Raw genomic sequence first — 13,210 nt, 5'->3', positions numbered from 1 at the left:
GCATTGGATCTGGCCATGACTCTGCCTATCCATGCAAAAAGCAAAGTGTGCCACACCTCACTTTCTCATCAGGACTGAACTGTGCTGCAGGGCTGTGTACAAGTTGATCCAAAGGCATTCTTTGCAAGAGCTGTTACTTGGGGGTTTAAGGGTTTATTTTTGCTGTTGCTTTGTTTTGCTTTTCATTAGCATCCTTAATCTTATAATTTTACAAAAATTAAAGATGATATCCTATTTCACTAGTTTTACCTACAGTTTTGCCCTTTTACCACAAATTGTCAACATTTAAATGGATTTGTCATGAGTCTTGGTTCTTCTCACACAGGATGTAATTCACTTAAAGCTCTAATTTGATACATCATTCTAAAATTGTCTCTCCACCAGAAGGGAAATAAGATGCCCAAGATTTATGGGGACTGTCTTGACATTTATCTGACTCCTACTGAAATAGGTTTTGTCCTGGTTTGTCTCAGTCCCTTTGGAAGTCTTCTGACATCCTTTATTTGCACAGTCAGGTTCTGTGATAAATATATCATCTCTTTGGAGGTAATGCATACCTGCTAAAATATAAAATTGTTTTTAATTACTTCAGAAATTGGACTCCTTGGTCTAATATATATAAAGAGTTTAATTGAAACACTTACCACAAATCAAGAGATGCATCAAGGAATCATCCAGAGAGAAGCTAGAAAAACCCCAAACAATTCAGTACCTGCTGAAATGATCAAACAGAATATAATGTCTGATGACCTTTTTACTGTTGTGAACAAAAACTAAACAGCATCAAAAAGAAGAATATGACATAAAGAAAACTAGAGGCCAGAGATGTTCCTAGTCTGATTATTTAGACTCTGGCATTAGCCATTGATTGGCATAACAGGCTGTAAAGCAGAACCACTGGGAAAATGTGGTCAGTTATTTGCTTTGTGCAAAGGGAAGCAGAGGTGGGTCGCCTGTATTTAACTGTTAGCAGCAAAAGGAATAAATGGATCAAGTACTCTATTTGCTGAATAATTAATTTCCTGTGTGGATGAACTATCACCATGTCATTGGTGGTTCTGTTGTTAGATCTGCATGGATAAAAGCTCCTGTGGTGGTTGCTCAGACAAGTATTCCATGATGGATTACCTATGAGAAAGAACAGTTCAATTCTTTTACTTAAGAGCATCTTTATTCTGATGTGATCAAGGGATTACACTAGTAGTAGCAAAGAGATAGCAAGGTTAATTTCCGTGGTCTGTTCACTTATTTTTAGAGTATTAAGCAATGAATCCACATTCTTTCATTTTGATATTACCTTTTTCCTGAAAGTTTCAACTGTTGCTGTAGGTGGGCATCATCTTTATATTAACTTGATCTTCTTTTGAAACTCAGTAGCCACCATCCTAACACAATGTGTTTGTAAATAGTAAGGATCAGTAAGGATAATGCAGAAGAGTGAACATCTGTGGAAATCACTAAACAGCTTGGAGGAGTGTGTTCATAAAGTGTTGTCCCACCTGTATTGTGTTTCTGCTTCATTGATCATTATTCTTTTTAAAGTGCCAAATATTTAGAACTAAGGCTGACATCCTCAGGACTAGAATATTTTAGCCAATATTGTTGTATAAACTGTTTCTCTATTTTCTGAATATTTACACATTCCTGTTTGTTATTACTTCTTGGCTGAAGATTACTGCTCCCATAACCAGCCAAGTTGTTCATATCAGAGTTCCTAACTCACTTTGGAGCAATATCAGCCAACTGAACCTAAACTGATGCTCTAAGCTTGTCTAGTTCAAGACTTCTTCACAATAAAGACAAAAGTTGAATGCAGAAAAAATAAAATTATTTAGGAGTGGCTGGCGAGGCACCATTCTCCTGGTGTAATTCAGGAATCAAGCCCAATTTCCTTGCTGTAGTGGTGAAAAGTCATGGCTCTGCTTTATGTGTCCAGCAAGGCAGTTCACATCCCTTTGCTACTGTCTAAAGAGTGGTGATGGGAAAGTAGAAAGTAAAGCAAGAATCTGTAGAGGGATTTTTCAGCTCTCTTCTGCTCTGTCTTCCTCCTCCAAGTGAGCTGGTTACCTTTATAGCCTCTCCTGTCTTCCAACTCAGATCTGGTGGAAAGTAAAGTCAGAGCTCAAGCCACGTGTTTCCTGCCCACTGCTTTGCAAGTGATTTCTTGGTTTTACCTGCACACCCAAGAGAAGAGAATAGTGCTGGAAGGCAAGGGAGGTGAGGAGGCTAGTGTAGGCATAGACTCAGAAGTGTGGCTTGTGGTTGTCCTGATAAACTGGATACCCTCTTTATTTTTATATTACCACCAATAATCTGCTGCTCTTGGTGAAGATATACATGGCTTATGCCTAAAGCCAGTTCTGCATCTTGGTAGAGTTAATGTAAATCTGTTCCCATGGCTCTGGTAGGAATTTGTTCTAGATGTGATCTGAAGTGCTTCAGACTTTTGCCTACTTTTTTTTCTCCCTTTGAATATTCCACAGCTCAGCCAGAGCAGCCCCAAGTGTTTCCACAGTGCACATGGTGATCAGCACTAGAGTACACCTAGTGCAGTTTTTAGTCTTCCTGCACACCTTGAATCCCCTCTATGTGCACAGCTCCAGTGATACATGTACTCCCACTGAATGAGCCCTGTTTGTAGGCATGAGACACCTGAGGAGTAGTTCTGGTGTGTTCTGTGTGTGGTAGGCTTGTTGCTCATGTGGCACACAGGTGTGCAGACCTCTGTCCAGGAAATCCCAGACAGGATCTAAGTCTGGGAACAATAAAATAAGGAACAATTCTGCATTCAAGTGTGAACACAGTTTCTTGCATGTACTTTATGTACCATTTGCCTCAACAAGACTACTCAGTATCTATACACTCAGTTTCTACAAAACTGGAATATATCTTTATAAACAGGATGATAAAATGATAATGGCAATAAAGGCTAATAAAGTAACTCAGGTTGGTTGTTGTTATTCATGGTATGGCTGGGAACAAGTTGTGCAGACTTTCTTACCAACTGTTTCTTCTTAAAGTAGCTGTGACATTTATCACCTTGTGCAGCAGGTTTATTGGAGAAGGATGTCAGCAAGTTAATTAGTTAATAATCCACTGTAAACTGTACATGTCAGTAAACTAAGTATTATTTTATGAAATCAGTGATAACATTTGACTTTCACAAGTGCTGGCATGTTCTAAGAACTTAATGCAAAGTGTTTGATTAAGTAATTATTCATGAATAAATATTGACTAATTATTTAAAATCTGAGGGATAAAGGAGAAATGAAACAGTACTTTTAAAAGTTATAGGCCTATCTCAATGGCAGGATTAGCATAAAAACATTCAAATTTAAATATTTTATGTTTATTGTGCTTAATTTTTTTGTTCTCAGAAAGAAATAATACATGCAGAAATAGTTTACCTTTTTTTTTCAAGTAAGCTTAGCTGAAGAGATTCATAATCTTATGCATTTCCAGATCTATTACATAATTCATTCATTAGGGTTCTAAACCATCCACTGAGACTTCAAAGAAAGAATTATCTGACAGCAAAATTTGCCCAGAGATTATTAGTTCTTAAAATATTTTTTATAATTCCTTTTATGAAAGAGACTGTAAAAATAAATTAGTATGTTACACTGACTGTGATGGATTGAGGGAGTTCCCTAAGATCTTCTCGAAGTAAACATATTCCTGCTTGGTGGGTGGAGAACACACTGAATTGCAAGGTAGTTGGGCAATAATGCTGTCATGACGTTTGCTCTCCTCTAGTCTTCTATACTTTCTTCTTACCATAAAAAGATGTATTTTTTGGTTGCTATATCTAAACATTTTAAAATGGAAAGCTGAGCTTTAGAAAGTTCTTTTTCAAGAAATAAACCTAAGAATTTTCCACGTTGCAATTTTATATTTTGGCAAATGACACCCTGCAGAGAGATGTGGTAAAGTACAAGGATAAATTCAGTGTTGTTTCTGCTGAGTACTTGGTCTGAGATAAATAAGTATTCACTCTACCTGGGGATGATCACAATGGCCTGTCAACCAAGTGAGGCAATGGGATTTAATGGGAGAAAAGTTCATATGACTTTAAGAGATGTGGTAAAATGTCTGTATACAGAAAGGCTGAATGAAGGTTGTGTGATTAGCCTCAGTACCTCTGTAGAAAAGCACTGGACTCATTGTGTTTTCAGTGTATTTCATAGTGAGGCAAACGAATGCTGCCAGCTACCCTCACATGGCTCGCACAGTGCAGGTGTCATTCCCTTTTCAGTATGATGGTCTGTGACCTGTGTGCTCTGAGGCTGGGCTGCAATGACCAGCTCAGCAGGGAGAAGTAACAGGTCAGCGGAGACCCTGAGGCTCACTGGGTGGCCCAGGACACAGCTGTGCCACTACCAGAGACCTGTCCAGCCTGGAGGGGTGTGGCACCTATTGACAGCACCGTATGGGAGGTTTGGTGTGGCTCATCGGGTGAACATTTTTCATCTCCTGCCATAACTTTTTCTGCTCCCAGCTAGGAAGAGCACTGACTGTACCTGTCCAATTCTGGCAGGCTTGTATCTGGTCTCATGTTGGAGCTGAGCAGCCGTGCCATGCACTGCTTCCCTAGCAGAGCAGTGCACGGCACGAGGGCTGTGCGCTGCCCACAAGGGTTCCTGAGGCCAGTGCAGCTCTGCAGTGCAGACTGCTGCATGTGACCATGCACACTGGGAGCCTGCATGGAGGCAGAGCAGGTCCACATCTGCCTACAGCTTACCATGGAGACAAGTCACTGCCTGCAGGTGGTGGGGCATGAGAGGGCAGGTGGGGAAGTTATTAATGGATTTGAAATATCAGGGAGAGATTGAGACTTGGTCTTTGTGGTAGGAAAAGAGCCTGTTCTCTTGATTCCAAGACAGTCACCTAGAGAAATTTGGCATCACAGAGCCAAATCACAGAATCACAGTCTGATTTGGTTTTGAAGGGATCCAGAAGGATCATCAAGTCCAGCTCTTAAGTGAATGGCTCACACAGGGATTGGATCCACAACCTTGCCATTATTAGTACTGTGCTCTGACCAACTGAGCTAAAAGTCATTATCCTTCCTGTTAATTCAAAATATAGCAATGGAGAATACTGTACCTATTTGAGTAAAAATTCAGGATACAAAACCAATTAATGCAAAAAGAGTGAGACTGTCCTTCTTTTTTTGAAATATTCTGTTGTCAATACCTCCCTGTGAGGACTTTCTAGCAACCACAGCTTAATCAGGCATGTTCAACAGGCTGGGACAGCCACATGGCACTGTCAGTGCACACCAACACAGGAGTGTGCAGGCAGTGCTGGAACTCTGTGACAGCACCAACACCACAGCAGCTCTGAGGCACCACTGGCATCCACACCACACCTGCTCTGCTGCAGGCAGGCACCAGCACGTTCATAAAACCCTTCCAAGAGCCCATATGTCACTGCAGCTGGCAGACCCTGGAGTAAACACAGCAGTCTTATCTTTTATTTCCATGCTGAAAAAGTGATAGGTGTTTAATATTTGGGGCAGTTTTGTACTCAGGCAGACAGACCATTCCTCTTGTCTGGTCTTTGACTGTGTGTTCTAGGTGGGGATGGGAGTGGCACCTCTTGATGTCTTCCTTGGAAATCCAGTGCTTTAATATGGAAAACCACCATTACTTTAGACTTCAGATTTTTTTTCTGAGTTATTCCATGTTTCTGAGAGTTATTCCATGTTTCTGAGAGTTATCTGGGAATAAATGTACCCTTCCTTTGAAATTTCCGAGAATTTTCCCCTGTGTATCTTCAAAAACTGTAAACTGAACCAGTGAAAGGCAAGAAATACACACTGAGGCTTCTGCTAACATCTGTTTATTCATACAGGAAATCTGTGAACAGCTTGTAATTCTTAGAGTGGCATTTTTAAAGGTTATTTTTCTGTCGAGGTTTCTCAGGTAGAGACTTGGGATGAGCATATTTTCACACTGACAAAAGCAGTTTATTTTTATACAGCAGTTTTATTATTTGTAGATTTCTATATAATGTTTTGTGAAATTAATTTCCCCTAGATAAAAAAGTTTTTATCTAAAAAAATTATAATTAAATTCAGGTATTTCTTTGTTCATCTGTCCATTTCTGGGACTAATATCTTTTTCTTTGTGAGAAAAGACATACATTTTAGCATGTCATCTTTCTCTCTGGACAATTAATTTAAAAATAGCATTCAAAATTGCTGAACTTAGTTCTGACACAATACTAATTTGCTTTATTAAAAAAAATCACTCCTCCATTAATAGGTTTTCTTCAGAATAGTGTGAAACAATGATTTTTTACAGATTTTATAATTCTGTACTAGCCTCTAATCTCAGAGAGGTGCAAACAGGGTTGCTTTCTAAGGAGAAAGAAATTAAATATTTCCTTTTATGAACCATTTTACCAGATAAATACTGTTGTGTTCTGTATCTTACAATATTAAATTATATTTTTTTATTTAGAGCATAAATTGCAAGACTGAAGGTCCTTTTGCAAGTCTGCTTTTAGCTTCCTGCATAGGGAGTAACGGTGATATGGAAGACATAGTTTTTCATCCTTACCTTTCGGGGAGAAAAATAGGATTTGACCATGAGCTAGATCTGTTACTGTAGCATCCCATTCAGGTGAAGCTGTGTCTTGAAACCTGTGGCACTGTAAACTGGGCAGAGGCTTCTGTGTCTTCGGTTTAATTCGCCAGGATGTTTGCTGCCATGGCAGCCAGCAGCATTCACTGCAGTAGCAGAGAAGAGTCATATATCTGGGAATGCAGGTTGAATACTAAAATGTAAGGAGGCTTGTGCTTCAGTGGTTAATTTTGGCTCTTTATTGAGCTCTGACGTGGAGGCTGTACTTGCAGCTCTGTGTCAGCCCATCTGAAGTGAAGAGCTGTGCACTAGGATCAGTCATGAGCTGGTGAGAGGGAGGGAAAAGCCCGAGACAGTACTTGTGCCTACTTTGGATTTCAGAAGGCAGCAGCCGTAGAAAGAGATGCAGGCCCACCGCTCCGATGAGACTGGTGATTGGATGGAGAGGGGAAAACACAGTTGGCTTTTGGGATTACTTCTGTGCTGGAGCAGAGTGTTTGATCAACTCTCTTATGCTTGAGAGAAATCGAAGTGAAAATGACTGTAAGTACTGCAGATTAATGTGACGGACGAGAAGTGGCTGAGCAGAGACAGCAGTGTAATTTTAAAGAAGATGACTGTGCCTGTCTAGTCCCTTGCAGTGTGCAGAGTGCATGTGGGAGCCGTGTTTTCACTGCAAGTGCAAGTGTGTGCTACCTGGGGTGTGCAGCGTGTGGCGATGCAGGGAGCACCGCCCGCAGCTCCCAGGGGAATTGAGCTGCTGTCCATCTCAGAAATATGAAATCTAACTGAGGTGCAGCCCAGCCAGAAAGATGCAGCAATCTGCTGAACTGTCAGTGTTTAAAGGCACGGAGGTTAGAAGAGGGTGTGCTCGTCTTCAGAAGCAGAAGTCTCTAACCAATCTCACGCTCATCAGTGAAGGGGAGAAGAGGCGACACTCATACAGGGAGAACTGGTTTGGAAACGCCTCCAAGTCCAGCCAGAGTTACCAACAGCGGCATGCAGAAGCTGGGTGCAGAGGCTCCTTGTCCAAGGCATTCTCACAGTCAGTGCACTCTCTCTGCCACTCTGGCTTCACCACAACCCAGGCATTTCAGGGGATACCAGGAAGCAGGACATCCAGGAGGTCAGGAGACCAGTGTACAGGTGAAGGCTTTCAGACTGACAATGAGGAGAACAAAAAATCCGATGATGAAAATGTGTCCTGCACATCCCATTTCCCCAGCAGGACCTGGGCAGAGGAGGAGGAGGAAGGGTGCTTGCGTGAAGGGACTGCACATCTGGATGAAGATGTCATAATAACAATGCTGGGTGACCTAGAACAGGTCCTTTATACTGATATTTTAGGTAAGTTAACTTTGGCTTGACATCAGGAAGGGCAGGAGGAGGCTCAAGTGTTAGCACATATCTGCACGGAGCAGATTTTTGATCTTGACAGTGATTTCCCAAGACAGAACTGGGTTTATTTGCAGTAGTATGCAAAAATAGGGTTTAGCCATTTCTTCTTTGTTTCCCTACTGTGACATCTTAAGACTGTGTGAAATGAAGACAAATGTTTTAATTGCTTGTGATGGGTGCAGGGGCAGCAGCAGCCTGTGAATAACTGAACATAGCTTAGCTTTTTGAAAAATAAGGTGAAATATTTAGGTGCTATTAGTTTATTGTTAAATAAATCTGTTTTAATGATATTTTTTCTCATTAATTTGAAATTGATACCTTGAATCCAAGTTTTGGGTGGGATGAAACACATCTCTGCCTTCCTACGAACTAACCCTCCAGTATTTCTTCTCCCTTCTCTAGCCCCCCTGCAGATAACTGCACCCCTACATGTGGAATTGTGAGTGCCAGGGTTTCAGCGTAGCTCAAATAGCCACTTTTGTTATATCTGTGCACACCAGTGAGTATTTGAAGTCCACAGCCATAGGTGCTTCAAAGGCTGCTGTGTTACTTTTCATCTCTCAGCCCTTTAAGAGTGCTCAAAGTGTTCATTTCCAAAGCTTTGTTCTTCAGTCTTCAGTTAAATGGTTGAAGTAGCTGCTTGCTTTTCAGAGGTTATATGCCATGTGTCTAGCCTGGAGCTTCTTGCTGGTAGATATGTTAGCCCTGATTGTGTTTAAACATTAAGGACAAAATTTTTGCTGTGTATATAGTGTAAAAAGCTGTTACCTCAAAACAAGAAAGAAATAAGAATTCTCTTTGTGTGCATAGCTTTTATTATTAGACTGTACCAGTAGGTTAAAAGGGCTTCTGCTAGACATCAAAAGCTTGCTAGCACTGAAGACTGAGCTCTAACCTGCCTCTGCTCCTATTCAGCTGTTTGCCACTGACAAATCCCTGCTCTTTTGTAAGCCTCAGTTTCCCTGCTTGCAGAGTAAAACTGGTACTTTCCTTTCTGAATTAATATCTCATAGTGGACAATTCTCTGGGGAAACGTTTATTATTTGTAAATTCTTTCATGCAAATCAGGCAATTGATGGAATTATTACTCTCCCATTTGCTTTGGGCTGTGATTACATGTGCAGAAGAACAGAAATTATTATGAACAGTATTATTGAATGTGAAATTATGAGGGAGCTTCAGAAATGTGAATGTAAAAGTCTGACCTTGGTATCTAGTGGTTTCTGTAAAATGTCTATTTTGATTTCCTGTGAATGTATCACACAGTGTAAGAAATCAATGTATTTTCCAGAAATTTACTGAGGGAATAATGATTCACTGTTTATAGGCAAAAAAATTGGGGACAGTCTTTTGGAATATTCATGTTTATAAATGATGAAGCTACAAATGATTGGGGAAAATGGCCTTTCTTGTGAGAGGAACAGAGTTTTGACAGAAAGTTTCAGGTTGCCCTAGTTTTAGTCTTATCCCAGTCTCCCCATATGTGAAACAGAATGATTTTTTTCTCAGTGTATAAGCCAGAATCACTTGAGATAACAAGACTGGGAGCTTTTCTGATATGTTAGGTCCTGCAAATATGGCCAGACTCTATGACTGTGCCATATTATAAGAAACAAGGTACCCAGAGGAGTCTGGGAGACCTTTGAACCCAGTCCTGATCCAATAAGCACCAAAGTGTCTCCACTAGCAGGCATGGTGTAGCTAGTTTTCTGAAAAATTAACATCTTCATCATCCCTATGGTCCTCTTTACAGAAGGAGGCTTGATGTGGATGGGGAGTCAGTGCTGTCATGAAAACAGGATCTTGTACTCAGTACAGAAAATTTCTTCACTGTCAACTATTTATACTTTCTGACTTGTTCATCCATCGTACAGCAGGATTCCGGTGACATTTAGAGAATGATGGAAAGGAAAAAGAACTATTCCTTTCAAATCACTCTAGCAGTTAGTGGGAGATTTTTTTTAAATAGTACTATGTAGTATTTTAATATAATAAAACTTCAGTTTTAACTTTTTTTTAGTTAAAACTGGTGGAAAATATCTGCTGTGTCACTGAGAGATCAAAAGAATTAGATCTCAAGCTTTTCACCTCTGCAGGATAGAATAACAGCAATTTTATGGCATAATTTGGCTGAAAGTGAAGTATTCTTTACTGTGAAAATATATTTTGGCAGCTTGCCATATATGTACCTTTTTATTTAATGTATTGCAATTATACCTCAAGGCTTTGTTATGCCATTTACTGTGCAATACATATTAAAAAAGACAGCTGCTGTCATTTTTGCTGCAAGAATTTGCAATGTTAACATACAGCAAAGGACAACTGACAAGGATAAACAAGAAAGGAAAAGGGCAATGTCACTCTAAAATATGAATTGTATTCAGTTCCTCAAATAAATATAAAGGTAAAATATTGCTTTGCCTTTAATTCTGCCTGCATAGATCCCAGAATTTGTCTTTCTGTGTAAATAGAAAATTTTCTTATACCAACAAGCTACTCACCTCTGGTTCAAGGCAGGGCAGGTAACATTTCCTGGATCTTCCCTATGTAGGTATTATGGCAGGAATATAATGTGCTCCTGGAAGTCAATTTGAATGCATTTGGCAGAGCAGGGAAGGCAAAGGGCAGTGACTGAGGAACTGAGTGCGCCACAGACAACTGGCTGGAGGCAGGCATGGACAGTGTGCCTAGAAATTGTCTGGGCTTTGAAAAGCAGTCTGAGTCTAACAGGATGTAAATGTCTTCAGCTCAGCTTGGCCATGAGCCCTCTTGCCTCACAGGAATCTCCAGGGTGGTGCAGAAACTTCTGCAAAGAGCTGCTAGGATCCATGAGTACATTGATTGCCAGTGCTTTAGGGAACACATCTAGCTTGAAACACAGGAACAGTTGTAAATAATTTCAGTGACTGCAGACATTTGTCTCCTGCAAGACACTACATGTAAAAATGTACACAGGTAGTTTATTTTATGAAATTAAATATTGTGAACAGCATGGCCTTGGGTTGTGGCTTGAGAAGAGAGAGTTTGGCAGCAGTGCAGGACCTGTATCCCCACTTGATTTTTCCATCCTGCCCACGTGTTGATCCTGCTGTCAGTTCCATGGTGCCAAACCAGACGTTTATAGACATTAGCATCATTAAAGCACTGAAGAATTTTTTATGAGTGATGAAATAGACAAACATAATTCCCAAAGTACTGTTTGGCTGCAGCAAGACAGAAGACACAACCAGGTCAGGGTAGATGGGAAAACCTCAAAATGGTATTGCTGTGAAAGCTGGTTTGGCATTAAGCCACAACTGCAAGTTATGTTGTCTGGTTAAATGCATTGTTTGCCTGTTGAGGAGGAATTAAAGTTTATATGGAATTTATATGAAATAATTTATTTCTATTTAATGTCAGGAGTTGAGACTTTTCTTAGCAGCCTACAGAGTGTTTGGGCGATAGGACCTGACTGCAGAAGGTCTGTGAGGTATGATGTGAAATTTATAATTGATAGAGACAAAAAGGAATTTTCTGCACTTCAAGTTCAGCATTTTATATGTAACTCTAGTACTGATACTTCTTGCCAGCCTCCTTACAAGCAACAGATACAGGAGATGATCAGAAGTAGAACAGTAGCCTTGAACAAATCAGAGATTTTTGTAATAGAATTTCTTTTGAAATGCTCGTGTTGTTCAAAAGTAAAATGAATTACACTTCCTTGATCTATGAGTTTCCTAGAAAACCTGCATTTCTGGTTTTTTGTGTATGACCACTGGAGGCTTCTTTGAGGTTTATGATGTTTCTCTTTTGTAACATATCGTATATAACTTCTCTCCTTTTTAAAATTTAGTTTTAATTGTATGAAGTAAACATTGTTTTGGATGTTACAGGTGAAGTTCTGAAAGCTTCATTATCTGAGATATGAGACTAGCTTTTCACAATGGATCCTGAAAGCTGTTGAAAAGTCTAATTGTATAAATTATGTATGTGCTTAGAGTGTTCAGATTTGTATCCCAAGAAGCATATTTTATTTTATCCCATATGAAGAATAATGCCCCTCTTCAGAAAAGCATTACAGTCTAGGAAAGATACTTTATTAAGTGTCTTACTTAAGAAGTACTTTGAAATAGCCTGTGTTAATGTTAAGTGAATGCTGAAGAGTTGTTCTAAGAGTCATCCCAGTTTTTTCTGGGATGACAGATCACATATTTACTGTGGCTTTTTTTCCTACTGAGTTATGTAAAATGTCAAGGACTAAAAAGGGACTTTATAATGTATCAAGTGGTCTGGGGCTGCATCCTGCCTTGATTACAGAGGATAAAAATCCCAACACTGTAAATCAGAGTTTCATAAATAGATTTGGGCCTGCCTTAACAGGAGTACTTTGGTGGGGTTTTTTTACATACCACATGTTATTTATGAGTGTATATGTGTTTTATTAATGAAAGGATGAAGTTTTATTTTTTAAAATATTAAAATATATTTACAATCATATGTGTGCATTCTCATGCACTTTATTCAACCTTATAAACTCACTTGCTAAAGTCTATGCTGGTTTTACTGTTTTCTTCCAGGGGAAGACCCTGAAACAAGAAGAATGAGAACCGTCAAGAATATTGCAGACCTGAGACAGAATTTGGAAGAAACCATGTCCAGCCTTAGAGGGACCCAGATAAGCCACAGGTATACTTGTTTTGTGTAGACTACTAAAAATATGGACCATGGGTGAGTATTACTAGTTGCTGAATGAATGAGAGACTTGCAAGGGAAAATTAGCTATGACACTAAACTGCCTTGGCAACTTACATGTAACTTTAATATACTATATTGTCAAGATGTCTTATACAATCATTCATAAAGACAGTTATTGTTTCATACACATTTATTTAGAAGCTGATAAAATTGATTTTAGGTAATTTTATAAGTAGATGTTGGGGATGAGATCAACTGTGAGGAAAAATCTAAATGTAAAAATAAATATGTCAGCAATGAGGAAAAGACACATTGGTGTAGTGTTACAGTTTTGAGTTCTCCAGGTGTTTTTTTCCTCTCCTTCACTTTTCTTCCTATATGAGCTCCATTTTAATTTTGTTACAGATAAACCACAGCCTTCTGATTGGTCCCTGGGGTCTCTGCTAATCTTGTAACACACAAAACATGTCTCAAGTAGTCCATGCATGTGATTATGTTCAGTCACACACTCATGTAGTGGATTTTCCACCAAAATAGTTTTACCACAG

General features: G+C 39.5%; 1 protein-coding gene across 10 annotated transcripts in view; it reads left to right on the top strand.

The window, feature by feature from the left end:
* Window positions 1-13,210, top strand: part of NAV3 (neuron navigator 3) — a 497,733-nt gene that overhangs the window by 377,695 nt on the left and 106,828 nt on the right. For all 10 annotated transcript variants that reach the window (XM_031055561.1, XM_031055560.1, XM_031055563.1 and 7 more), the window contains one exon: window positions 12,545-12,653. In XM_031055561.1, coding sequence (XP_030911421.1) covers window positions 12,545-12,653 — 109 coding nt within the window. The remainder of the gene's footprint in view (window positions 1-12,544; window positions 12,654-13,210) is intronic.

The sequence above is a fragment of the Geospiza fortis genome, unplaced genomic scaffold, assembly GCF_000277835.1.
Source record: "Geospiza fortis unplaced genomic scaffold, GeoFor_1.0 scaffold166, whole genome shotgun sequence".
NCBI classification, from domain to species: Eukaryota; Metazoa; Chordata; class Aves; order Passeriformes; family Thraupidae; genus Geospiza; species Geospiza fortis.
The sequence above is the reverse complement of the archived record's forward strand: the minus strand, read 5'-3'. Positions and strand labels throughout refer to the sequence as shown.